Consider the following 27,946-nt stretch of genomic DNA (forward strand, 5'->3'; position numbering starts at 1 on the left):
CACATTGCTGCTTTATTTAAACTCTCCCCATCACAGACAAAGCAAATACATAGTGGGTATTGGGGGGTCCTCCTACAAAGCCTTCTGCCTCTGAGCCCCCTTGCAGGCCTCTGAACCAGCCTTCAGGGTCCAGTCTCTGCCTCTGAGCACCATCAGAAGTGCCGGCACACAGGGAAGCAGGCCAAAGAGGAGGTGATGGAACCAAATCCTCCATTCTATACCACCAAGAGCCTTGTGGCAGACTTTGCACCCATAAAGAGTTTGCCTCTTGTTCTGGTGCAACTGTGGATTTAGTCCAACACACAAATTTGCTGATTTCAGGCTGAATTTCTGCTTGACTGCACACCTCAGGCAGTTCAAATAGCCTACAAAGAAACTGGAGACAGGGGGCCTGGCCTGGGCAAGAGAGCGACAGCTGTACTAGCGATGACCACCTGCGTCTGAGGGACTATCTCGGAGCCCAGCGCTGTGTGACAGTATAGGGACTGTCAATGAGGACACTTTCATGAAATATTGGCATGTTTTCAGGGTCTGTCTGAGGATGGAAATGGTGGCTGTGTCCTGGAACTAACCATGGGATGGCAGCTTGGCCATTGTCAGACTCTATTTTCATTTGAATTTACGATTGTTCAGTCACTCAGAAGTACCAGAGAGCTAGCCAGTTACTAGATTCGATCGATGGGGATGGTTTGGATTGCTCAGTATTATTATTATCATTATTATTGAATTTTATCTCTATGCTAACTTGACCTTTGATAGTTTGTTGGCTTGATCACTGAGCAAATTTTGAGAAGAATTTGGATGGATGATGGATAGGAGAGTAGATGGAGAGGTGAGTGGATGGATGGATGGATGGATGGATGGATGGATGGATGGGTAAGTGGATGAAGGGTGTGAAGGACTAACTGATGAAACTTGGCTAAGTTGCCATGTAGAAACCAATGCAATGGTCTGTTGCTTAACCAAATCACTTTATTAAACTGATAAGTGTATTTTTGATCTACTAATCACTTGGTTAAACTGATCAAAGCTGATAATTGTTTAACCAAACTTACTGACTTTGGCTAGTCCTCGAGACAAACGTCAGAGCTAATCAAAATAAGCCAGGTGCTATTGGACTGAATTTGTGAGACACCCAAAGGAGGTGTTCAGCCTAAAGGGTTGATCCAATTGTGAGCATCTCCCAAGACCCGAGAGAAAAGCCAGGGAGGTGGACACAAACAACTGCCCTACAGTCAGCCAGGTGGCTTTCCCGGCCACGGGCTCCCAAAGCAAAGAAGCAGGTTGTGAGGCAGCTCTGCCCCTTCCAGCACTGGGGCTGGGCCTGGTGGACATCACACCTCGGAGTACGGGGGCGGTGCTGGGCCCCCCTCTGGAGTCTTGTACGGCAGAGTCAGGGCTTCCTCATAAGACGGCAGGTGCACCTGGGAGGGACAGAGAGAGGGTCAATGAGGACTGATGGAAGGACCGTGAACCCACATCACGGGTCGTGGTCAGGTGCTCTCTCCATGCTGAGCTCACAGCAGACCCTGCCAGTTCTGCACCAGGCTCCTCGCTCTGGTCATTAGGTTACCTTCTCCCTGGAAAATATTCAACGTATGTGCCTTCAGGGGAGCTGATGCCATTGCACAGATCCAGAAAGGGACCACTGGGCCTGAAATCCCACCCCATCAAGGTCTCCCTTGGTCTGGGAGTGATCAGGGGTCCAAGCTGGTCTAAATGAGACAAGCTTTCTGAACTCTTGTTTTCTGTGGCATTGCTCAGATGGCAGACGGCAGCCAAGGGATATGAGCTGCTCAATGTCTCCTAGAAAGGTAAGACTGCCTGGAAGACCAAGACCAAGGAAAGGTGAACGGAGAGCTGCCAGGGGACGTTACTCACAGGCTGGCATCAGAACGCAGCCATGCTGAACTGAAATCTCAGAGACTTGGGGCCAGAGTGGTAGTACAGTAGGTAGGAAATTTGACTTGCACATGGATGACCCAGATTAGATCCCTAGTATCACAAATGATCCCTGAAGCCCCACCAGGAGTGATCCCCGAGCACCACTATGTGTGTTCTTCCCACCCCATCCACAAATCCATATGATGGACTTGAGTTTCTGCCACTTACAACCAAAAGAACAAGATTCATCCAACATCCTTTTTACAGACGAGTAAAGTGAGCCATAGCTGCACTTCCTCTCTCATTTCTTTGTTGTCAGTTTATTCAGGGGGATGGGGGATGGTGCTCACCCAGAAATGCTCATGATTAACTCCTGGATTTGTGCTCAAGGATCACTCCTGGTGATGCTTGGGCGACCAGATATGGTGCCAAAGAGCAAATGATACCAGAGGTGTGCAAGGCAAGTGCCTTACCCACTGTGCTGCCTCTCTGGACCACCTCTCATGTCAATCTGATGCTTCATAGTGCCCCTCATCCCTCTTCCCTAAATACAGCCCACTGCCTCCTCTTGTTCCAATGACCTTCAGGCTTCACCCAATATTGTAACTGGCTCTTCAGGCCCTAATTTCCTCTGGACCACACAATCCTTGAGGCCGGTGGAGGGGGGCTGTCTTAATTTCCTTTGCACCTTAAGGGTTGAATATAAAGTCAGAAAAGAGTGAGGGGCAGAAATGGATCAAAGCAGGAACAAATGACTAGAACCCTGGACTAAGGAGCGGAAAGAGATGCACCTCACCTTTGCCCAATGACCAGCCAGGGAGGGAAACTTGTCCACATGGCACAGTGGGTGGCATGGGACGAAGCAGGGCTTGCCACATGGCACAGTGCATAGTAGTTGGTGAGGGGTGGGGTGGGGATTTCCGCCCCTCTCTCCTCCCTCCCCCGCCCCCATGCCCAGCCAGGCTCACCTTCTGCAGGTTCCTGCTCCTCTCCTCATCAGAGTTCATGAATTTGATGAGTCTGTAGCATCGCCACACACACTTGAACATGTAGACCTGGGAAGGGGTCGGATTAGGCTGTGTCGACCATCCATTCCCCTCACTCAGGCACAAGCATCAGGGTTTCCTGGGGTGCCCCAGCTCTCCCCAGTAGGCAGCAGCCAACTCAGATCCCCTGTCACTCCTGGACACTATCCTTTCCCCAGTCCCGAGAACTCAGTCCAGGAAGGGCCTTTTCCAGGTTCTGGACCACGTTGATGAAATAGTTCAATGAACCCTGATTGTCTACTCCCAATAACGAGGAACTCATGACCTCCTGAGGGTGTTGGCAGGACTGAAGACTTCTTCCTGCTTGCCTGTAGCTAATCAAAGCTCCCAGGAGTGGACAGTCCTCCACAGTCAGGAAAGGGCTGATGGTAGAGGCCCTGTCCTGGGCTCAGAGGCATTGGCCAGTGTGAAGGTTCAAAACCCCTTCCACAGGGTGACTCAAGAATCCCACCCAATGCCCTGAAAGATGCCACTGGGCTTGGCAATGGGCTCTTGCGATTGTAGGTCTTGTGACTGTGCAACTGGGTCATCTCTTGTTTAAGCTCAATGCCCCAAGTTCCCTCTGTCAGTCATTTTCCTGCCGCCGCCTCCCCGCCTCCTCTTCCTCCCCACTCTTCTTTCTCTTCCTCCTCCTCCTCCTCCTCTTCCCCCCTTCTATTCCTCTTTCTCCTCCTCCTCCTCCTCCTCCTCCTCCTCCTCCTCCTCCTCCTTCTCCGCTGTGCAGCTCTGCATGTACTCTCCATCTACAAGAACAGGGATCTGAGACCAGATTCATCCCACGGGTCACCCACTCCCCAGAGAAGACCGACATCAGCCCTCCTTCCTTCTCAACCTTCACCACTACTGCAGGACCCCGGGTGAATCACACAGAACTGCTGTGGACGAAGCAAGGGACCCGGGCCCTGCCTGGTGAGACTCCAGTCCCAGAAACCTGCTGGCCTCCTCCCAGTGCGTATGACAGGCCTCTCTGCATGTCCCTGAACCCTGAATACATGGCAATCTCCCACTGATCCACCCAGGGATCCCAGAGGGGGTCAGGAAAACAGTGTGGGGGGGACAGGAAGAAGAAGTTCAAAGCAGGAAGGAGGCTAAGGGCAGCCCTGTCCCTCCTGGAGTCATGGCCAGTGGCCACTCACCTTCAGGATGAGAACAGCAACAAAGGCGATGGATAAGATGATCATCATCTTGATGAACTGGCTGTGGGCTGTGCCTTCTTGGCTGGGGAGATAATTCTGCAACAGAATTGCGAGCCCATCTGTGTGTGTGGTCATAAGCACTTGCACCAGGCAGGGGTGCTAGTCCCTGAGCTGGCAGCAAGTCAGACCTTTGCCCTCCTTCAGAGCAGGGTCAAGGCAGATGGGAACCACCTCACCCTGAAAAGCTGGGAAGCATGCAAGCAGCTTCCAAACAACAATGGACACACACACACACACACACACACACACACACACACACACACACACACCACTCATCCAGTGCAGAGTATGCAGTCTGGGGGTGTTGATTTTAGCCACAAACTTCCTAGCTAGAGTGTGGCAGAGGAGAGTGTGACTGCCCAAAAACTGTTAAAAAAAATATATACTGGGAATCAGAGAGACAGTACAGTGAGTAAAGTGCTTGCCTTGTGCATGACCATGTGTTTACATCCCTGTATCCATGTAGTCCCCTGAGCCAGGAGTACCACTGAGCACCCAGTACCGAGCACCACTGTGTATGACCCCAGAACTAAAACTAAAAGTCATGCCACTCCCTCCTGCCTCATTCCATCTCAGATGTTCACCCTGGGAGTTCAGCCATGGCCCGAGGTGTTTCAAGGCACCACTGTAGAGGCCAGTGAAAGGCCAAGAGGCCAAGGGCCATAGTCCACGTGAGTGGGCATTCTGGAGGTGGACGTTCAGACTGACATGCATCTTGGAGCATGAAGCCTCAGCTCCAGCTTTTATGAAAGCTCACTCCAAGTGTTCAAACAGCCCACTGAGCCCCTCCCAAGTCCCAACCCTCAGGAGCAGGCGAGATAACCAATGCTTGTTCTTTCAAGGCCCTCATTGAGGGGTGAGTGGTTAGCCAGCAGTCGAGAGCAAATATCGCTGCTATGCGGGTCTTCCTCAAGGCCCCTCCTGGGATCAAGCTGTCGTACCCACCCGCCACAGGCTTGCCTGGCTGCCTGCGTGGTCTGACTTTACGCTGACCCCTTCCATGCTTCCTCCTGCGTCCATCCCTCCGTCCCTCCCTCGCACAGACTCTCCTCCCACGACCCCTGCCTGACAACACTCAGCACAGGGAGGAAGGGTTGGCCCCACCAGTGACCAGCAGCTGGCCAGCCCCACACCCGGCCTCACCATGTGGTTCATGGCCTTGAAGTTGAGGTAGGTGGGCACTTCCATGTAGGAGCTGCAGAGTGTCAGGATGCTCAGGCAGAAGTCCAGCAGCTGCAGGGTCATCAGGGGGACCTTGGAGGGGCCCTGCAGAGGACAGATGAGGAGGAAGAGAAACCAGCCATCAGAAACCACCGGGGCCTCTTCCTCAGGGACCTACTGCTAGATAGACTGTCACAGCCAGAGGCCAGCATCGCTTCAGTCCACCCCCAGTGAGAGGTGGATGCCAGACATTCTGATGAGACCAGCCTCGACAGAGGGGGGTGTCTCGCCACTCAGCTCGGCCCTCTGTGACCTAGCTCCCCTGCCCATATGATGGCAGTGTTGCGGCCATGGTATTGGACTTATGTGCACGAAAAACCATTATTAATAGTGCTATAAACCACAGAATCTGAATCGATAAAAAAGAAAAGAAATGAAAAGCTACTTGAGGGTTAGTCTCGTCTGCAATTGGCTCCGGCCTTCATCTTCACCCCCACCCCCACCCCCACCAATCCCCCGTCACAGCAGCACTGCCCAGGAACTTTCTGCATCTTCCTCTTTCTGCCTTCAACTTGCTTACAAAGGAGGAATAGAGCAGGCGTGGGGGCCAGAAGGACCACCCCAGCCTCCCAGGGCTGTCAGGTCCCCACCCACTGGGGCTGACCCTGGGCAGAGCCGTTGTGGCACTGCAAGGAAATGCAGCCACAGGATTCCATCAGAGACTTGGCAGTGTGTGTATGTGTGTGAATGTGTGTGTGTACACATGCACACGTATGTGTATGTGCATGTGCATGTGTGCATGTGTACGTGTGTGCATACGTGTGTGTGTGAGAACAAGCATGCATGCATGCACATGTGTGTGTCTGTGTGTGCACACACACATATGTAGTAGAGGGGCTCGGGGACTTGCTCCCCAATGAGGAAGGAAGATTGAGGGGTTTCCCCTGTTCAGCCCACGCATGGCCAGTGGCTGATGCAGGGCGGGTGCTCACCATGCGGCCACTGCGGGAGGTGAACCTGAAGTAGGCGGGCAGCTCGATGTAGGAGCCCAGCAGGGTCAGCAGGCACAGCAGGTAGTCCATGATTTGCAGCGACAGGAAGGGCAGCAGGTACTTCTCCCGGTTCTGCAAGGCAGAGCAGCCCGTCAGGGGGTCCGGGCATGCCACCACCACACCCCTGCAGACTGGGCTATAGCTGTGGGGGCAAGTGGTCCCTGGCCAGAGAGAACTTTCTGGTAGTGGGACTTCCCCCCCCACCAAGGCAGGCCTGGAAAGAGGCTAGGAGGATGCAAAGGAGGGTGTTGAAGGCAGACATTGGGAAATGCCTGCTAAAGGCAGGACATTCGTCATGTCCGAGGCGGGAAGCCAGGCGGAAGTCCCTCTCCCTTAGCTATGAGGAAGTGACCACTGTGATGGAGTCCGAGACCCGAGCAGAGGGCAGATTCATAGGAGGGGGCTTCATGGTTTCTCCTGCGGTCCCCTAGAATCACTCTGAGTGCCGGACGCCTGTGAGTCCAGACCCCTTCCCAACCTCTACCCCCCACCCCGTCACTGTCACTTGACTAGTTTTCTGTCCAGTGGGGGTGGGCACAGAGCCAGGGCACAGGGCCAAGCAAAGGGGGCTTTCCTCTTTCCTCTTTTGGCTACAGCCTTGCCCCACAGAGAGGGTGGAGGGGACCTGAGTGTCCATGCTCGCGCCCCACTCTGACTCCTGCCCTGGGTAACAGAACCCAGCCCCTTCTCCTGCCCAGACCACTTCTCCTCCTTCCTCTGTTGAAATCGCCTGCTTCTGCCTGCAGCCCAAAAGGAAGTGAGTCTCCGACCTGCTGGGGTCGGGGGAGAGGTGAGTGGGCACCTGGCCGTGTCCACCCTCCTCCCCTGCACAAGCCACAAAGTCGGAGTAGAATCAGGGCTCTCCAGGGTCAGGCTGAAGATCTCCCTAGGGGTCTCCTAAAGCACTGCTTCCCCAACCCCGGGAATCCTGTGAGGAGGACCAGCAAGTAGGCATCTGGGCAGCTCGGGGGCCCCTGCCCCAGGCCCTGCTCAGACCCTCACCTTGACCACTCCCATCAGCAGACTCAGGCTGATGACGAAGAGCATGGCGATGAGCAGGAAGCTGGACACCAGGTTGGCTGGAAGACAAGGAGATGCTGTGAGGGCCCACGGCTGCTCCCAGGGACCCGCCTGGAGCCCAGGACCACACTTGGGAACCCCGGGACAGGGACCATGGCAGCAAATGTCCTCATACTCAGGCTGCACCCTCTGCTGTTCTCAGTCCAGAAGGGGTGTCCCAAGACCCAAACACAACAGTTTTGGCTACAGCCGTGTAGGGGCACAGCTGGGACACTGAGCTCTGCTTTAGCAGGTCAAAAAAGGCTCTGAGAAGGTGGCCTGTGGGTGAGTGAGTGACCAGGAGTCCAGGCAGCACCCCAGAAGAGACCAAGCCTGTGTGGACAGGAGCTCAGGAGCTGCAGGACCCTGGAGGGGTGAGCAGGGCTGGTGAGAGGAAGGGCTGCGGCAGGAGATGGGCAGCTATTGGCAGTCTGCACAAGAGTCCCCGCTGCCACCTTCCAAGTCGGACAGGTTTGCTCAGTGGCCCCTCTCGCTGCTCTGCATACCAGGTGGCAGCAGGTGGCACATCTGCCCTGGCAGAGGATCAAAGAAGGGAAGCAGGTGACCCCCAGCCCCAAGCAGGGTTGCTCCCCACTCCCCCACTCATCACTGAGCATCAGTCAGGACCTACCGACGCGCAGGTAGCTAGTCTTAGAGAGCCTGCAGGAGGCCGTGCCGTGGGCCACCTCCCACGCGTGCTCGATGAACAGCAGCACACTCATGATCTGGGACAGAACAGAGACAGCGAGAGTTAGCTCGTGGCTGGCACAGCGCACAGAGACCTGCGCAGACAGCAGCTGTGCAGGGCTCAGCCCGTCGTCCTCTCCCTCCTCTCTCCGCCACAGGCACTGAGACGGCTTGTCCTTTTGGCTCAGCTGCCGGGGCCATGAAATAAGGATCCTTCCAGCAGTTTCTGTCCGGTGCTCGAGGAATGAATGGGAGGTCAAGGAGAGCCTTCAGAAACACACCGGGCGGCAGGCAAGGAGGGCCTCGCCAAAGGCTGGGCCCCTCCTCTGCACCCCATTTCACAACTTCAAATATCCAGGCATCGAAGGGTTGTTGTTCCGGCCTCGGAACATGACATGATCCCTGTTCTTGGAACCACCAATGCAGGAATGGGAGCATTGGACCCAGAGGTGCTGTCAACCGTATCCCCCGTGGCCCCTCCACTTGCTCATCTGTAAAATGGGGATAGTAGGGAAAGCTTCAGGGTTGTAATGTGACTGGAGGGAATAAGCCCTTCAAGTCTCTGTTCCACACATGTCCTCACACTAAGCTCAGGGTCAGCGTTACTGCCTGTGGGGTCCAGGCTGGAGGGCCTGCGCCTCTCCTCCCTGACTTAGCTGTTTGTGTAGTGAACGAATGAATGAACCGATGATCCCTGTCTCCTCAGGGCGCCCTTGCTAGGTTGGTAGAGAAAGAGCAGGTGTGTGTGTGTGTGGGGGGGGGGGGGGGGCCTGAAAGTCCTGGAAACAGATGAAGTCAAGCCACAAAACTTCAATTTAAAAGGATCCTGGAGATCATTTCCACTGTCCAATCACTCCATCCTGCATCAAGCAGTCTCAGCTTAAAAGTTTCCAACCACAAGAGGTACAGTCTTCTGCACACTGTTTTTCAGGGATTATTTACCTTCATGGAAGGTATCTCCTCCCTTGTCATGGATGCCCTGCCTCTATTAATATGACCTCATCCTCAACTTTCTAGGTGTCCCTGCACGTAACTCATGCTCAGCTGACAGGCAGCCAGACACCCACCATCTGTTTCCTCCTCACTGACACTGTGGTTTTTTTAGCTCCGACGCAGGTCTCCATCTGTCTTCCTGCCACACTAACATCCTGTTCAGGGAGGCAGAACGGGGTAGCAGAGAAGAGTGATGAAGAGCCGGACTCCCGACTCCAGACTCAGCCAGAGACGTACTTGAGCCCAGGTCCGCTGGCAACCTTGGCCAAGTCACTTCACCTCTCTGAGTTTTTCCCCTGGGATAAACAAATGGGGTGCCCCTGGCTTTGCGAAGGGATACCTTGCACTGTCTGAGCTTGGGGCCTGGCAGTGGGCCACACTCCTGATCTGCTCTGGGCTTACGTGGGGGCTGGCAGGGAGCAGTGTCTGGAGCAAAGTGCGGGGGCAGGAGCTGCGTGAGCCTGCTGGCTGTCCCCCGTCTGCAGGGCGCAGGGAGACCCAAGCAGACTGGATTCACCAGGAAGGCTTAGAGAGGGCCCCAGGTGCGGTGAGAGGGCAGACTCGGTGACTGAGCCACAGCAAACAGTGCTCAGGAAGACAAGTTGCTTGCTGCGGCCCTGAAGGCTAAAGCCCCCTGCCCCATGCCCCCAGGTGCTCCTATGGCAGGAAAAGAGAGAGCAGGGCAGGGGAGCGGCCGCTAGTCTGGCTAGGAGAGGTGAGGTGAGCACCCACCCCCTGGGGTAGAGGTAAAACACATGTGAGTCAGGGCGGTGGGGTCACCTGCCTGGTCCCAGTACCCAGGGTTCTCTAAGCTCTGGGGCACGGCTGAGTCACACAGTGCTACACGCTGCGAAGAACCTGTCTGTGGGTCTGAATTCCTCCTTCTCTCAGCTCAGGGAAGCCAAGGGGCTCCCTCAGGGACATCACAACTTGGAAGCAGAGAGGAGCCTTGGAGTCCAACTTCCAGAGCTGCCCTGGCTTGCCGCCACCCAGCCCCCCACCACACACACACACACACACACACACACACACACACACACCACAGGCCCAGAGATTATCAGTCTGCACCTTCTATCATTTCTGTGTTACCTCTGAATTCTATTCCTAGGCTCCTGTCCCGGATGGTCATCAGCATCACCGCACACACATTACACATGCTTGTGCATGCACACACACACACATGTGTGTGTGTGCTCACACATATGTGCACACACTCGCCTCAGAACTAAAGAACAGGACTGTAATGTGTACAAATGCTAAGATTGCTCCCCTGGGGCCCCTGCACATCACTTTGCTTTACAAACCTCTGCTAGTGTGTAACCCACCCTCCAAGGCTCCTCAGCTCTGGTCCCAAACTCACAGCCCCCTCCTGGCCTGCTGCCCTCCCCACCCACTACTCCCGAAGGGCAGGCACCCCGGGAAAGTCCACTTAACTCTGTTCTGGAGCCACAGCCCAGGGGAGGAGGCTCCTTGCCCAGGGAGCTTGTCCACAGCTGCCCACAGCTGCCCACGGCCCCCCATGGCCCCCACGGCCCCCTGGCCAACTGAGGCTGTGTTGCAGCATTTGGAGCCCAGAACAGTCCCTGGGCCCGTCTCTGATTCTCTCCCCTGTGTCGCCTGGCCCTCGATGGGGCCTTCCGCCTTGCCCACCCCCCCACTTCCATGTCAGGGCTGAGAGCTTCAGAGAGAGCACCTGTCTCCCCCAGGCCCTGCAGTCATGCAGCGCCCCAAACGGATTTTTTGTTTTGTGGGTAAAAATAAAACAAATGAGTCCTGCCTCCAAAGCCAGGCTCCCCTCCACCCAGCTCCCCTCCTGCCTCCGCAGGGGCCCTGAGGCTCTGTCCCGAGAGCCCGAGGCCCACCGAGCAGAGAACCAGCCCAGGGCGGCAGAGCCAGGCCACAGAGCGCGAGCTCGCACCTTTAGGGGACCCCTTAACTCTCCCCAACACTCAGGGCTCCCTCAGCTGCCAGAGAGGCTCCTGGTCTGCCTGTCGCCTCTGGTCAACGGGGAGAGTCACCCCCATTTGCCAGAGGAAACTCTGGGACAACTGAGCTCCTGCAAATGTCATCCACAGGGCAGCCTGGGGCTCTGCTCCGTGCCCCAGAACAGCGCCCCAGACCCTCGCTGCCCCCCAACCTATTTACTACCCCTGCAAATTATTTGGCCTCGCTATAGTATACCCTTGGGGAGTCCCCAAAACCCAGATTTCCCAGGCTTCCCCTCTCCCTAAGGGGAAGTGGGATAAAAACATTGTCTCCTGCATGCCTCACACACACACACAGCCCTCAGCCCCTGCTTAACCCCCCACTACCTTCGCTCCTCTGCCGGGGAGGGTGTCCAGCCCATTCCCAGCTCTGTGTCCTTAAGCAGGTGACTGCTCCCTCTGAGCCTCAGTCTTTCTACCTGGGAAATGGGGATGGTGACCGCCCATCCTCGTGGGCTTGCTATGGGCTCTGTAAACCACCACTTCTGGGTGGCACTGTCAGGGGGCACCTGAGGCCTCCAGCCCCCATGGATAAACCCCCACCTGGCCTGTTGGGGTCTCGGCCACAAGACCCTACTATCTGATGTACGTGTAACAGGAGACACGGGTGGGGGCAGGACAGGATGGAGCCAGAGCTGTTTGGGTTCCACTGGCAGGAAACGCCTGTGCGTTGGAGGATAAACAGGCGCTTTCCAGCCATCGAAAAAAAGAAGGGCAGGTGCTAAGGCCCTTGGGAGCTGGAGCGGGGTAGGAACGGCAGGGGCAGGGGGCAGGGGCGAAACTGGCAGTGTCCAGTGAGGAACTGAGGCCGGAGAGGCCCCCAGCCCCGCTCCGTTCCCCTCCTGCCCCTCCTCTGCTTCTCCTGGTCTCAGTTCCCTTTCCGACCCACCCCCACTCTCAACAACCAGCACAACTTCCCTAAGTGAGCACTGAGCAGGGGGTGGGTGGGGGGAGGCAGGCAAGGGGCCAGGAGGATTCATTCTCCTTTTCCAGGGAGATCGAGAGGAGTGACCGGGCAGTAGCAGAAGCAGACGGGGTGTGAGAGGAGAGGGAAAATGGGAGGGGGGGGAGAACAGGTGATATTATAGATGGGGGTGGGGGAGGGGCCATGGTCAGGTCAGACAGCGGTGACCGTGCATGGAGGGACCGGACAGCGGCTGTGTGTGGCCAGGATCACATGTGCAGTAATAATAGAGGTGACAGTGGGAGTGATAGAGGGATGCCGGGTGCCTGCTGGGAAGTGATAATTAACTGCCACGGTCACGTGGCCATAAGCCGAAGCCACAGTTGCTGCCACCTCAGTGACACTAGGCTAACGCGGCGGATGGTCGAGATCAGCGTGATCCCAGATTCCCTGATTCTGGCTCAGACACCAGCCGAGGCCAAGCTCCGGTTCTGCGGCGCACACACTCGGATGTCAGCAGGGGAGAGGGGGACAGCGCCCCAGGCGGGCATGAGACCAAAGCTGGTCCCAGGACTCCCCCACCTCCCCTGCCAGGCTGAGCGAGCTCCGGCGGCACTGCTGTGAGGGTCCCTGGTGCCACCAGCATGCCTCTCTGAGCACTCAGCCACGAGCACAGCCTCCGCTCACAATGCAACAACGGGAGGGAGGAGGTGCAAACGCCCCCAGCGGCCCCAGTGATGGGCACTTGCTGCATGCAGTGGCCACTCCCTTTGTGGTCTCCTTCTGAGCAGCCTGCAAGGCCTGGGTGTCCCCGCTCACCAGAGGGCAGCAGGGCCCTGTCTGGAAGTGAAATGAGGAGGCACCAGGAGACATCAGGTCAGGGCTCGACCCAGGTGGCCCAAGAGGACACAGTTTGCAGAGTGGGTCTCTCCCGACCCCTCTGCCTCTGCAGGGAGCCCCTTCCCTGCAGCCCTCCCCCACCCATGACTCAAGGGAACCTGCCCCTTGGGCCGTTCGGATGATTCTGATTAGCATCTGCTGTTGCAGCTCTGTCCCAGTTTTCTGTGCCCCCCCCCCCGGGGTTTTCGGAGCAAAGATGGGGGTGGGGGGTGAGAACCAGATGTGTCAGTGGCAAAAGGAAGCTCCCAGCCCCGCCTCCACATGACACTTCCTGTCTCAGCTTATCAGGGGCAGCCGGAAGGGGCCACCTTCCCACCGCAGCTCTATCCCCAGCACAGATGCCATCGCGGGCCTCAGCCACTCCCCCTCTTTCCAGAACCCAGCTGCTCGGGAGGCTGCCACCCTCCCACCTCATGGCCATGTCACTTTTCTGTGCCTCAGTTTCCTCATCTGTAGAGCAGAGAGAAGGGCTGGCACCCAGGCGCCGCTGGTGTGCATGTGTCTGCCCGAAGAGCCCACCGGGCTCCGGACAGTGGGGGAGGGAGTCACTGCCGTGCTGTGTGTGGGCACCGAGCTGCAGGGCCACAGCTGGACATTATGCCTCTGAAGCAGAGACCCACACACTGAGCCAGCTGCCTCAGGAGAGTGATGGAGCTTGTGAGCATCCTGGGGAGAGAAAGAAACAGGCATGAGTGAGCAAGTGCTGCGACTTGCTCCGTGATAGAACCTTCTGGAACTACACAAGTTGGAAGAAGTTCAAGCAGTGACAAGCAGGGGCAACCAGGGGCCTCTCTCAGACTCTGCTCCCGTCCTCCCATTTCTTGATCTGGGGGGAGGGACCCGTGTATCCGCCCTGTGCTCTCGGGATATGCGAATAGGGCCGCAGGGAAAGGTTTGCAGAGCTAAAGGAATCCAGCTTGACTGGTGCCCATGCTGCAGAGCACTGCAGGGGGAGCAAGGGGCTGGCTGGGGGGAACCTGGGGTGGGGGGAGTGAGGGGAGGAGAGGGGAGGGCTTCTGGGCCGTAGTGAGCTATGACTTGGGGGTCATCCGGGTGCCAGGCAGGAGCTCCCTGGAAATGGTAACCTCACAAACAAGAAGGAGAGAAGATGTAGACGACACAGGGAAACACGTGGGCCTCAGGGGCACCGGCTTGGGGACTGGCAGGGGTGGGAGAAGGAGGAGCAGCTGGAGCAAAGGCCACGGCTGAGAGAAGATATTTCGTGGTTCTGGTGCTGCTCCCGGGCTGCCCGGAGGAGATGCCCCTTCCCTGCCCTCTGTCCTCTGCCCTCCAGACCCGACCCTTGGAGAGAAGAAGACTGAGGATTCTTAAAGGAATAAAGACACTAAGGTTGAGGTCCTGGCCCAGAGAACCCTGGTGGCCTCTGTTATCCTTGGGGTGGGGAGGTATCATCAAACTCTTCATGGATAAGCACCCAGGGACTCAGCCCCAGACTTGCTTGGCTCAAGCCCTTGTCATCTTACACTGCTGGGGAAATGGTCCCAAACTCTCCCCATCAGCCACTGACCTTCCTTTACCTTCACGAGCCATGGCCTCTGAGCATAGTCTCCCAGGAACAGCACACACACACACACACACACACACACACACACACACACACACACACACACACCCTCCCCTGGCCTGCCAGCATCAGCCCACAGGGCTACCCCCAACCCAACCCCTGCAGGTGATGCTGAGAGCCCTCCACTCCTGTGGGTGCCTGGTTCTGAGCGCAGGACTCGCACAGTTCATCATCCTCCACGTTACAGCAGGTCAGCTGCCCCGGCCCCGTGGCAGCGAGAGCCCAGCCTTAGCCTCCTTCAGCCCCACAGAGCCCTGGGCTCTGTCTTCCCTCAAACGGGGCTCTGGGGGCACAGCCATGTGTGGAGCGCTCTCTGGGTGGATGTTACCCCACAGACAGGAGAGGAAGTGGCGGCGGGGCGGGTGCACTGGGCCACGGCAGGCCACGGCGGGCGAGCAGGAGCCGGCACAATACTAGCATAACCCCCCAACCCCCGCTCAGCACCTCCTGACAAGGTCTGTGCCCACCGATGTCCCCACAGAACTTCAGACAGGCCACAGTCCCCTGGGAGACCAGCACACACGGTGCCCAGGACACAGAGTGAAGTTCTGGTTCCAGACCACTGCCCGCCCGGGGCTCAAAATAAAAACCCCACTTCCCGCGGGCCAGGGCCGGGGCCAGGACAGGGAGGGTCCCCAAGCCACGGCCCCGCCCTCCTGTCCTGAGTCATGGTGGCGGGGTCCAGTGGGTCCCAGCTGGCCGGCTGGTTAGGACCCCTCCTCTGTGCTTCTCCCAGCTCCTGTCCCTCCCTGCAGGGGACCCCCAGCTCCAGCTCCGGCTCCCAGAGCCGCTTCTCCCCCAACCCAGGAGCAGCGAGCGAGCAAGCGAGCGGGGCAAGGGCCGGCCAGACGGAGCTGACTGCACCTGGCCTGGGTCCAGAGGGCTTGGCAGGCCCCCAGAGGGCATCTGCACGTCCCTGACTCGGTTCCCACTCGGGAGTCCAGGCCCTGCCTCTCCCCTCCCACCCCGGCAAGGCTTGTCCAGGCCGGATGCAGAAGGTGCCTCCAGGCTTGCCCAGGGACTTTCCCTGCCAGGCAGTTGGCACCTATATTTAGGTGCCACCAGATGCACTTTCAGGAGTGTCCCCTGTGCTTCACTCCCCCTGGAAGCCCCCTTCAACAGGGCACGGCCCCTTGGGACAGTCATCCAGAGACAGGCCTCACCAGCTCAGGCACCGGATGCTCAGGCAGAGAGAAAGTGAGAGAGGCAGGCCTGGGAGCCTTTCGGTCCCAAAGCAGGGTGGGCGGAGGGGAGCAGTGAGAGGAGACGCTATCAGGAGGGCTTCCGGGAGGAGGAAATCTGGAATAAATAAATATAATAAATATAATCTTCCAGATTACATTTCCCATCATCTGAACGGCAACAAAGAAATGAAGCCTCGGTGAGGGAAGGGTCTCCAAGACAGACAGACCACCCTGACTGTGGGCTTGTCATCCCATACACCTGTGTCCAGTCTCGATATCCTGGCGTGAGGCCTGGAACAGGCCACGGTCCCTCCTGAACTTCTGTTTTTCCTCTTGGTCCAGGAAGACGTCGACCAAGCAGAGCTCTTCCTTTTAACGTGGAGTTGGAGGAGGCTGTGAGTTCGACCCCTGACACCTGCCCCCATCACTAACTGCAATCCCAGGCACTGTGACTGCGCTGACCTCTGCAGCTGCCCCTAGGACCCCTCAAGGTCATTCCTCCCCTTAACTCCAGTTCAGAATTTCTCAGTGTTCCCAAAGCTTCCCTGCCCCCTAGCCTTTGCACATGCTGCTCCCTCCAGGCTTGTCATTTGGCCCAACAATGCCCTTCTTCCTTGCACTCCTTGGATCTTCACACACACACACACACACACACACACACACACACACACACACACAAATCCAGGACTCAACGCCTCCTCAGAGGTCCATCCATGGCAACACTGTCACCCACCAAGCCATGGTCATATTTTTTCTCCGGCCGACGGGTAGTCTGGAGGGCAGAAGCTGTGAGTGAGCCTGGTGGTCCCAGCACCGGCAGAGCTGTTGGTACTCAGGGCAGAGCCCCCGTGGGAGCAGTGTGTGGGGCTTCCTCCCAGCAAGCAGCTAGACCGGACAGGACGCCCCCAAACAACAACGAGACCCATGACACACGGATACAAGCTCACAAATTGATTATTTATGTAATAAATGAGGACACACAAGCCTCCCAGAGGAAATTCAAAAACCATGTGCGTCCACCCCACCCTTGAGAGAGAAGCAGAGACAATCCCCCCTTTGGCTGCCTCCACACACACACACACACACACACACACACCAAGGAGTCAAGTGGATACTTTCTCTCAAAGAGAACGTGCGTGGAAAGGGAACATGGGAGAACCAGGGGCACCCTGACATATGCCTTCTCTCCCGGGGGATCCAGGACCAAGCAACAGACTGGAATTTCCCCTCCCTGGTCATCCTCCCCAAAACACACAAGCCCCGTCGGCCACAAGAAGCCCCTCTGACAAGTCAGACTGAAGGAACATTTCGCCAAGTGTATGACCAAAGCTGCCAGCACTGTGGGGGTCATCCACTCAGGGGACCTGGAGAGCATTCAGCTTCCGGGGATGGCACCTTTCTCGCAGGTGTGAGGCTGTGAGTTCGACCCCTGGCACCTGCCCCCATCACTGACTGCAATCCCAGACACTGTGGTTGCCACCGGCTGTGTGTGATGCCACAACCAGCTGCATGTGATGCCACCAGCTGTGTGTGAATATCACAACAGCAAGCAACAACTGACAGAAGGAAAGGAAGAGGGTGTGAGCCCCGCCCCAGGGCAGAGAGCTCCAGGGACCCCACAAAGAGAAAGGGGCCTCGGCAGGATGTAGGGGGACTCGCAGACAGTAAGGACAAAGGACCTCATTCTCCACCTCTGTGAAGAGTGTGCTGCGAGGTGTTACTGAGCGGGCTAGAGTGTGATGGGCAGAGCCCGTACTACGTTCGCCATTGCCCGAGGCACCCACCTCCTCTGGAATAAAAAGTCTACTCTAAGGAGTGGCACCTCGGAGCACTGGCCCATGGTTGGAAACTCACCACAAGTGTGTGGGCAAGTTAAGATGAAGGGCAGTTAGAGAGAAGAGGCCAGTATGACAATAATAGTTAGAAATGATCACTCTGGACAAGAAACGAGTGCTGAGAGTAGATAGAGGGATATGCATGATAATCCTTCGGTATCTGTATTAAAAAACCATAATGCCCAAAAGGAGAGAAAGAGAGAAAGAGAGAGAAAGTGCCTGTTATGAGGGCAGACAGGGGTGGGGCATGTGGTGGTGGTTCCCTAAACCAGGGACATTGGTGGTAGGAAATGTACACCGGTGAAGGTGTTGGAACATACATGACTAAAACCCAATCATGAACAACTTTGTAACTGTGTATTTCATGAACAACTTGGTAACTCTCTAACTCACTGCCATTCAATTAAAAAATAAATTTTAAGATAATTAATTAATTAAAAGTGGCACCTGGGGCTGGAGAGAGCGTACAGCAGGGAGGGCACTTGCCTGGCCCCAGACGCCCCATAGGGTCCCCTGAGCCCTGATAGGAATGATCCCTGAGCATAGAGCCAGGAGTCAGCCTAAGCACTGCCAGGTGTGACCCCCCCCAAAGCAAAAATATGTAAACGAATAAATAAATAAAAAGCCACACCTAATCATGGTGCCCCCATATGGAGAAAACAGAAAAGCAGCAGAACTCGTGTCGTCACGGTGCTGTTTGCCCCTACAGTGGCGGGTCCCTGGCACCGGCTCCACCTGCCTGCCTGCCTGCCTCCTGCTCACTCCCTCCTGCTCCGGCCACCGCTGCAGAGCAGGACTCACTGAACTCCATATTTTTATTTATTTACTTTTGCTTTTTGGGTCACACCCGGCGATGCTCAGGGGTTACTCCTGGCTCTGCACTCAGGAATTACTCCTGGCGGTGCTCGGGGGAATCCTATGGCATGCTAGGAATCGAACCCTGGTCGGCCGCATGCAAGGCAAATGACCTACTCGCGGTGCTGTCACTCCTGCCCCTGAACTCTACATTTCTGATGGCATGTGGGGAGAGGCCGTCAGATGCTGGGGAAGGAGGAAGTGAGTTTAGGGCAAAAGGTTATCTGAGGGCAGTGGAGAGCTTCGGGTTGAGAAGCAGAAGCAAAGGGGCCAACTGAAGCCAGTTCTTTGCCCCTTTGTGGGCATGTCGACCTGGGGAGTTCCCTGTCTGTATCCCACAAGCCCAGCCCAGCAGCAAGCAAGGCCCTCGCCCAGGGCGGGAGCAGCCCCTGGGCTGGGCCCCTCCTTAGGACGCTGCAGCCTGAGAGGCCTGTCCATAAATAACTGCCGACGTTCAGAGCCATTGCCCATGACTGACTCCAGATGACGAACTTGCCCGTCAGCACATCTGGGCAGCGCTTCGTTTTTCCACCCAGATGTTCGAGGCCCGGCACACACACACCTGCCACCCTGCTGCTGGCCCCAGAAAGCCCCCAAGTCCTGCCCTCCTGGGAAGGGGCTGAGCCCTCCCATAGGGGAGCCAAGAACGTTTCCCACCCTACCGCCCAGTCAGACCAGGACCCCCAGCCCTGGAGATGACCGCTGCCCTGCTTAGAGGCCTGCAGAACTTCCTGGCCATCTCCAAGCCCCCACTGTCTTCTCCTGCCCTAGAACAGACCCCGATCCCCAGTGTGTGTGTGTGGGGGGGGGGGGTGGCAACTTTGCCCACAGATGGGTGACCTTGCAATGTCAGAGACAAGAAGTGGGCATGACGAGGGGTGGGGTCAGCACCTCACGAGGAGAGGCCAGGGATGCCCCTATCCTCCCACGATGAACCCTCTATCCCCAAATGCCCATCCTGCACCCAAGTGAGAGTCCGGCTCTTCACTTGTCATGCCAGCCCCACTGCCCACCAGCTGTGCCCCAACCTGCCACCTCCAGGCAGGCTGGGATGCAGTGCAAGCCTCTGGCCTGGAATTTCATCTGCTCTGTGCTCCCCTCAGGTGCTCCCCTCTCTGCACTTCCTCAGCCCAACTATGTGCCTCTGCAACAACACCACCTCCAAGCAGGCTTCCTGGATCAGATGCCCACCGCCGTTCTCCAGCTCCGTGACGGGACTGGATGTCACTTAGCCACGTATAGGGAAGGACTCTGGATGGTGCAATGGAGAAGCAAACTCAAGGATCACAGTTAGCTGGAGAGAAGCACAGTGGAGAGAGAGAGAGAGAGAGAGAGAGAGAGAGAGAGAGAGAGAGAGAGAGAGAGGTGGACAGAGCGCATGCCCTGCATGCGGGAGCCTGGGTTCAAGCCCTGCACCGTGCGGCTCACTGAGTACTGCCAGGAGTGACCCCCAAGCACAGGGTTGGGAGCAGTCCCTGAGCGCCACCAGATATGGCTCCCAGAAAAACAAAGCCCACCCAGGGTCTGGGGGACAGTGTGCACAGGGGTTTCTCCCAATCTCGAATCAGTCACCACCATGGAGACGGCAGGCGGTGGGACATGATATCCTTCTTGTCCTGCTTCTCTAAAGGTCAGAAAGGTGCCAGCCAGTGCCTACCCGCCAATGCCAGCTGTCTGCAGGAGACCCGCTGGGGGTCCCCAGACGCCCCCGGGCCTGTCACCCGGCCACACTCCCCCACACGTGGCCCCTGAGGCTCTGGAGTTCCAGAACTCCGTGTCGGATCACATCCTCTCACTGCTCATTTTATGAAGGGGAAACTGAGGCCCAAGAGAGAAATGGGTCTGGGTTTACCAGCCAGTCAGAGGGAGAGTGAGAACAAAGACTCCGTGGGGCCCTGCTACTGCTGCTTGTGTAGACACCTCCGCCCTGGGAGCAACGCTTTCTCGCCAGGACTCGGGGTGGCCACAGACCTGACACCCTCCACCCCTCTCAGCATCCCACTGACTCTGTGAGCTGGTTGCACACTCCTCAACAAGCAGCAGACTCTGTGCCAGTCCTTGTCACTCAGTCCTCATGACTGTCCTATCCATGAGGAGCCAGCATTCCCGTGCCCACTCATAGAGCTGAAAACTGAGGTTCAGAGAGGTTAAGACAGTGGTTCGAGGCAGCCCAGCCAGAAAGCAGTGAGGCCCAGACTATGGCCCCTGGGAGGAGGGCTGCAGAGGCTCCCTGGACACCCCTCACTGCTCCCACGAGCCTGCACGACTAGGAGGCAGCATCTCTGCAGTGCCCGCAGCCGTGAGGTTCAGGCAAATTTGAGGAAGCCCTTCCAGGTTCCTGAGAGAACTGTTAACCACAGGCCCTGAGTCACCCCGAGAGGGAGGTGTCCAGGTCTGGGCAGCTGGGTGTGACTGGGCTTGGTGGGGTCGGAGGGCAAGTTTGGTCAGGACAAGTGACAGAGGCTGAGAGTTGGGGGCTGGGGCTGTCATCAGCCACCTCATGGGCAGACAGATAAGGCCCCATGAGCACCTGAGGGGGACCACTGGGCCCTTCCCCAGCTGCCCCCGGACACTCGAGCAGGGAAGACACCCCACTTAGGAACGCACACACCCCCTCATCTTTGGGGGGAGCCGGTGGCTGTTGCAGAGCTGCCTGAGCTGGGACAACTCCTGAAGCCCAGCGAGAAAAGCTCCACGTCTCGCCCCTCCAGTAGCCCGGGCCCCACGGGAAGAGGAGGATGGACTTGGCTCCCCTCCCAGGACCAGCCAGCTCCCACTTCCCCAGGACCCTACGTCCAGAGCACTTTTGCATCTGCTGTCCCCCTGGTGGTGGACGCCTGGTGGCTGCTTGTTGCCCCATTTTACAGAGGCAGGAACCGAGTCCCAGTCACCCAGGATGGACCCCCCCTGCCCCCACTGCACAGAGCGGGAGACCAAGGCCCAGGAAGGGACAGAGAGGGGCCGAGGGACACGGGAGGGGGCCCCTGGGGCACTCCTGCCCTCGCACACGAAGTGCCCACACTCACCACATGGTAGATGGCCAGGGCCATGGTGGCGATGCGAACGTTGAAGCAGCAGCAAGTGCGGCGGACAACGGCCGTGGAGGGAGCCATGGTGCTGCCGTCCCCTTCTCCGAGCCACTGACACCGGGAGCAGAGCAGAAAAGGGGAAGCTGGCTGCCCTCCTCGCTTCCTCTTCCTTCCTGCCCCCTGCATACAGGCGGGGGGGGGGGGGGGGGGGGGGAGGGGCAAGATCGTCACCATGGGGTGGGGCGGCCGGGGAGGGACACAGCCAGCACCCAGCACAGTACCTGGCCCTCAGCCATTCCAGGAGGGCTGCCCGGGGGAAGGGGGCAGAGAATGGGCACAGACACACCCTGACACCCACATACCCTGGCGGCTCCCCGAGGCTCCTCACCTCCCCGGACAGCAGGGACTGTGCCCAGCCTCATTTCCTCATGAGGAAACAGGTCTGGGCCAGCGAGAAGACCCAAAGGGCTGGAGCTCATGCTCTTCCTAGGGGAACTCCCGATTCAGTCCTTGGCACAATAAGGTCCCCCTCAGACATCACTAGAAGTAGACCTCCTCCCTGCAACACTGAAAAAGTAAAGGTCCAGAGAGGGCAAAGTATCCACCCCAAATTGCAGAGCGGCTAGGGCTGGTTGCAGGATTCAACCCCAAATCTGTCTGGTTGCAAAAATTATCATATCTAGAACCTCCTCTGTGTTCCGCTGGTTTAATCCCTTCAGTCCTCACCAATCCCCTTTTATTCAGGTACCCCGAGTGTCCCCACTGACCAGGTCCACTGGGGAGCGGATGTGTCCATAGTCATGCGCCTAATCTGCAGCGGAAGAGGAAGCCAGGCCGCCAGCTCAGAGCTTGTCATCTCTTCCCTTTCCACCCTGCACCCAGTGCAGAGAGAAGCACATTCTTCCTGAGCAGAATCCAATGAGGGGTGTAGGCTCCATCCCAGGACAGACAGTGGTGCCTAAGCAAACCCATCAACGACGTGGCAGGTCCTGGGCCTGGCTATTCCTCCCCTCCCCACCCCCTGCTCCCACAGAGTATGGCAGAATCTTGCTGAATCCCCGTTCATTGGCCTTGAACTCCCCAGTCTCACCTGAAACCAGGGACCTGGTACCCCTCTCTCAGGAAAATGGGAATTAATACACCACAGGTATTAGGCAAGTTACACTGGGATCTATGCTCCCTGCTCAGATGACAAATTATCCACCTTGCCACCAAGAAAGGGAATATGACATCAGCTCTGTCAGTAGCAGATATAGCAGGAGCCTCAGGGAAGCACCACCCTCCCATCAGATCAGGCAGTTAGGATTGGCCATCACAGCTGCCTATCACTTCTGCCAAAGGTTTTAAAAGGTCTCTAGGCTCCTCCCGCTTGGCAGGAGGTGGTCTCTTGGACCTACAGACCAGGCTGGAGAACTTGGTTGAACTCCAATGTGTACTGATAAAAATAAGGAGGCTCTCCAAGTTAGGGGCTCCTGAATGACCCAGCCAACACTTTCCCTACTTTTCAAATCTGTTGTAGTTTTCTTTTCTCATCTGTTCTACCATAGATGAGATATCACAGAAAGGGGTACCGAGGAGTAGTTACAGACTTGCGCTCCAGGACTCATGGCCTGGGTTCCAACCCTTGCACCTTTCCCTGGGTGACCAAAGCAGCAAGAGGAGGCATGTATTGTCCAAGACAGAAAGATCCAGAGATGGAAACACTGGGGCCAGGAGAGACAGAGGCCATCCGGGGAGTCTGAGTTTCATTGTTCTGGGAAGCTGTGCAAACATTTCATGGCCTAGTAAAAGATAACCGTTAATAACATTCTGATTTGCTGAGATGAGTAAAATGTGGATTGAATTCTAGCAGAGAAAGCCAGCCCCACTGGAAGCATTTATACAGATTATTACGTGCTGCATAGATGAATACTTGCCATTGACACAGTGATGAATTTATCTTAATGTGCATTATGGAAATACGCATGACTAGCCCAAGAGTTCTGCTGATTTTCCAACTGTGGAAATAGTATGAAGTCTCATTTGGGAGTGGGGTAAAGGGTGATGGGAAGGGGAACACAGGCAGCCGTGCTCAGAGCTTAGTCCTGGATCACTCAGGAGACCCTATGTGATGCCGGGGATACCTTCCCCACTGTCCCATCTCTCCAGCCCCTATGAAGTCTCATTTTTAAAAAGATACATTAGGATGAGAAAAAAGTAAGTCAGAAGGCCAGGGAGATAAATAATACAGGGTAAGATACATGCCTTGTAATCCCATCAATGGCCAAGATTCAGAGACTATAAAACCCTGCTCCCGGAAAAGAACAGCGCAGAGTCTCCTGCCTCTGCGCCTGGCTGTCCTCACCGGGGCCCCTTGGAGGAGGGTGGTTGAGTTTCCCTCCCCACCCCAAGCAGAGCCCCGGCAGCTGAAGACCCCCGGTTCCAGCCACAGCCATGCTTAAGACCACTCTCCACACGTTCAGATGAACCTCACACATGAAGGAACCAGCAGAGGAACCCAGGTGTGCAGGATACTGGGTGTAGATCTCCAAGCCTGCTCGGACTGGGACTGGGACTCCTCCACCCAGATCCCCCATCTTCCAGTATGTAGGTGTTACACCCACCAACTGCCCCCGGTGCTGTGTAATCCCATCAACGGCCAAGACCCAGAGACTATAAAACCCTGCTCCCTGAAGCATGCAGACGCATTGGCCGGCCACAAGATATCCTATTATCTAGTTCTTACTCTGGAGAACCTGGCAGGCTACCAAAAGTATCCTGCCCACACCTCAGAGTCTGGCAAACTCCCCGTGGCATATTCAATATGCCAAAAAACAGTAACAATGATGGGTCTCATTCCCCTGACAGTGAAAGAGCCTTAAATGTGGCAGTTTTTAAAATCTCAGGGCTACGACAAAGTAGACGTTACTGGGGCCTGCTTGAGGCAATCAATGAACAACAGGATGACAGTGATACAGTGAAGACACATGCCTTTTATGTGATCTGGAGATACCAAACACTGTCAGGGTGAACCTGACTGTCCTCAGCATTGTAGGGCCACTTCTCAGGCCCTTGCATGTAACCACTGGCCAGTCACTAGGAACCACATGGAGTGGCTCTTGGTCTCCCAAGCAACACTGGAGAGGCTCAAAAAATTATTAAAGAACACTTAGTTGATTAAAAGAAAAATGGAATAATATAAAAATTATAAATCATACTTAATAAAACTCATTGTATAACTCACAAAAAAAAAAGAAAGCCCCGCTCAGAAGGAAATAGGTTTGCTCAACCTCTACATAGAGGGGCTTAAGTGGCCTGGGATGGGAACCCCCAATCTCTCACAGTAGCTGCTTGAGCCCAGACAAGGAGCTTGAGGTCTCTGAGCTGTTGTTTCCACATCTGCAAACCCGAGGCAGACACTTCACACAGTGGAGGTTGAAATGGCGTCAAGTGCAAACACGCTTCCTCTCTTCTCCACTCTACCACCTCAGCCTGCTACTGTCATGGGTCACACCTCCAAGAGGCCAGCTACTGGAGAGACAAACCCTTCAGAGAAGAGGCATCTTCCTGGCACTGTCTCCCCGCCAGGAGCACTAGCCTTCAAGGCATCCCCGGCCTCCAGCACCCGCTCTGGGGCCTCAGTCATTCCCTGAGGTCTACAAACCTAATTGTCATCCCCTCCACCAACCCGTGAAGGATGAGCTTGCTTTATGCCCAATGTCCAGCTCCTTATCCCAGGCTGCATATTAGATATGCAGAACAAAAGTTGATGCCCACATCATAAGCCTAGAACCTGAGAAAATGTGTTATCTCATATTTTTTTGCCAGACTTAAAATGTTCTTAGATTACCCAGGTGAGTCGGGATAACCAGAAGGACCCCAGGAGAGAAAGGAGGAAATGAAGTTAATGCTGGTGAGGTTCTGGGATGACTTTAGTAAAGTGTGGGGGAGCGAGGCAGCAGCCTTAAGGAAGGAATCTGCTGCTATTTTCTCTCTATCCATGTTCTGCCACCTGAAGAATGGCTCGGGCAATCTCAGACTGACTGTGAGAGCCATGCTCCTTGCAGGAAAGGGAGAGTCAGTGCTAGCCCTTACCCAGGGCTCACATCCATTGCCTTCTGCCTCTCTGAGAAGAATTTCAGGAAAGGAATAGTGAAGTGTAACAGGTGTGATCTGGAAGTTATGAGGAAGGGGTGGGGAGAGAGGGGGGAGGGGGGAGAGAGAGAATAACGTGCCCAAGGGAGAATGTGGGCTTTTTCAGTAGAAGGAGAACGCCAGAACACATGCCAGCATTAGATATGAAGGTATGGAAGTGCACATCTCCAAAGCACAACACGTGCTCAGGCACCACATGCACTCAGAAGCAACACATGAGCACAGGCGGCACATGGGTTTGGGTAGCACATGTACACGCTTCCTTGGTTCAAGTTGGCTTTTATGGGGTTTCTCCCAAGCTTCCCCCTGTGGGGCTTTCTACCTAGGCGAGAGTCTGTTGCTAGGGTGGTTGCCAAGGGGAAGAGTGGGAGCGGTGGATGGTCTGCTTTGACATTCTTCTCTTGCCCTATGTTCCCGGTGGAGTTTCTATCTGAGGAAGGTCCATCCAACCTTCTCTGGTGCCAGATAAAGATCTTATCAGGCCGTAGTGCCTGTGTCCACAAGGTGAGCTTTTTAGCAGCCTTAGGGTTAGTTGATTTTATTACTTCCCAAGAACTCATTGCCTGGGAGGCCCCTCCTTATCTATCAGCAGCCTGCTGGCTTTCGAGGCCTCAGAACAGAAACTGGGAAACACGTTCCCTGCTGGCTTTGATGATGGAGCAAGGGGACTTGGGTCAAGAAGCAGAGGTGGCTTCTAGAACGCCAGAAAGGCACAGATCTTCCAAGGGCAGCAATCATGCCAACCCCCTGACCTGAAGTGAAGCCCTTTTTTGGAGTTCTGACCACAGAGCTCTATAATAATCAGTTTCTGTTGCTGAGTTTATGATCATTTGTTTCAGTGAACATAGGAAACACCCAAACTACTCAGCAGAGTCCACAGAGGAACCTAGTTCCCTGACACGGGCTCTCACATGACCTCCTCCTGACAAGGACAGCCCTAACCCCTGGGCTTCAAGACCTTAGGTGTCTTGAACAAGCAGTGGCAGTTTCCAAACCTGGTTTCTTCTGGCAAAGGTGGGCTGAGCCAGCACCCAATTCTTGGCTGGTGAGAACCTACTCATTCAGGCACAACAACCTCTTCATCCCAGCTCACTCTCACCCACCTTTCCCCCTACAATGATCAGTTCTGAGTCCCTTGGTATTCCCACACTCCTTCCAGAACTCTTTCTGAATCAGTAGAAATCGTGAAGCCTCAGACCTTCCCGTCTCTTCAAGGTAAGGACAAACGTCCCCCGTGTCCCCCATTCCACACACCACAGGCAAAGCTGGAGCAGACCTTTGTGGGAACGTGCCCTTGGGCCTGTTCTTGCTAGTGAAGATTCCTCTAAGGCTTCATCCCTAACCTCTGAGAGGGCTCCCAGGTCCCAGAAAACCCTTTTCAATTCCCAAACTATCTCTAAGGCAGGTGAGTTATCTTGCTGCTTTCTCAAGTGCTGCGGTGGCCTATTAATATGACAGCGGACATCTGTTTCTCACAGGTAGGTGAGCTATCTTTGAGGCAGAGCATCGCTGGAACTTCCCCCTTCAACTGCTTGCTTGGAGGTAAAAACGAGCTTAGGCTCTGCCAGGTTTCAAGTTTAAACAAAGACTCTGAGTCCTTTCCGTTAACGCTGACAAAGCTCTGGGCCTGGCTCCCGAGTGCTCCCCTTGTGGTTGTTGCTGGGGTGATTTCTGGTCCAGGAAGCCTTTCCTAGCATGCAGCTCTCTGAACTTCTGCAGCCCCAGTCTGAGGAGGGTAGTGTGGGGGTGCTACTGTGTGCCTGGCAGGCGCCCGCTCAGCTTCTCCGGGATCAAAGCCGGACAGGTGCTCCTCGGAGACAGATGTATGGTCTGCGTGTGTGTGTGTGTCTGTGTGTGTGTGCCTGCATGTGTGTGTTTGTGTGTGTATCTATGTGTGCGCCTGCATATGCATGTCTCTATGTGTATTTGTGAGTGTCTGTGTGTGTTGGTGTGTCCATCTGTGTCTGTGTGTCTGTGTGTGTCTCTGTGTGTCTCTGTGTGTCTCTATGTATGTCTGTGTCTGTGTGTGTTTGTGTGTCTGTGTGTGTCTGTATGTCTGTGTGTGTGTGTGTGTGTGTGTGTGTGTTGGCAGCCAGGGGTGACTCCAAGGCTTCCTATCCCCAGGTACTGCTGGACACCCTCTATGCTTATCCTGACTGAAGATCAAGTTTGGCCAGACCACTGGCCTGGAATTCTCTTCTGGCTGCCCTCACCACCTGGGAGGAGTGCATCGCAAGGTCAAAGCCAAAATAGAGGTTTCTCTATTTCTCTCCATTCTCCCTTTCTCTTGCCCCCCAACTCAGGAGGCTCCCAGGGGCTGGCACCTGTCTAGGGAACATTTGAGAACCCCTCTCTTACTTCGTTAGAAGTAGAGATCCAGACCTTGATCTGACACAGATGACCAGCACCTGACTGTTGCTTGTGGAAAGCCCCTAGTGACTGGTGAGCGGGTCGTAT

General features: G+C 55.9%; 1 protein-coding gene across 1 annotated transcript; it reads right to left on the reverse strand.

Moving 5' to 3' along the window:
• Nucleotides 1-21,497, reverse strand: LAPTM5 (lysosomal protein transmembrane 5). The gene is made up of 8 exons (XM_056123178.1): nucleotides 21,353-21,497; nucleotides 8,030-8,123; nucleotides 7,342-7,418; nucleotides 6,280-6,411; nucleotides 5,270-5,392; nucleotides 4,067-4,162; nucleotides 2,853-2,939; nucleotides 1-1,424 (listed from the first exon to the last, which is right to left on the reverse strand). Exons 1-8 carry the CDS (start codon nucleotides 21,437-21,439, stop codon nucleotides 1,335-1,337), a joined length of 786 nt encoding a protein of 261 aa, XP_055979153.1. The 5' UTR covers nucleotides 21,440-21,497; the 3' UTR covers nucleotides 1-1,334.
• Nucleotides 21,498-27,946: the final 6,449 nt, after the last annotated feature.

Source organism: Sorex fumeus, unplaced genomic scaffold, assembly GCF_029834395.1.
Source record: "Sorex fumeus unplaced genomic scaffold, SorFum_2.1 ptg000047l, whole genome shotgun sequence".
NCBI lineage: Eukaryota > Metazoa > Chordata > Mammalia > Eulipotyphla > Soricidae > Sorex > Sorex fumeus.

What these genes read in the sequence shown, in the direction of transcription:
- LAPTM5 (XM_056123178.1), bottom strand. Translation starts at nt 21,439, where the DNA reads ATGGCTCCCTCCACGGCCGTTGTCCGCCGCACTTGCTGCTGCTTCAAC. An exon ending in CCCTGGCCATCTACCATGTG is followed by an intron (nt 8,124 to 21,352) that starts GTGAGTGTGGGC and finishes GTTCTGTCCCAG; the next exon opens with ATCATGAGTGTGCTGCTGTT. An exon ending in CCTCCCGCAGTGGCCGCATG is followed by an intron (nt 5,393 to 6,279) that starts GTGAGCACCCGC and finishes TGTCCTCTGCAG; the next exon opens with GGCCCCTCCAAGGTCCCCCT.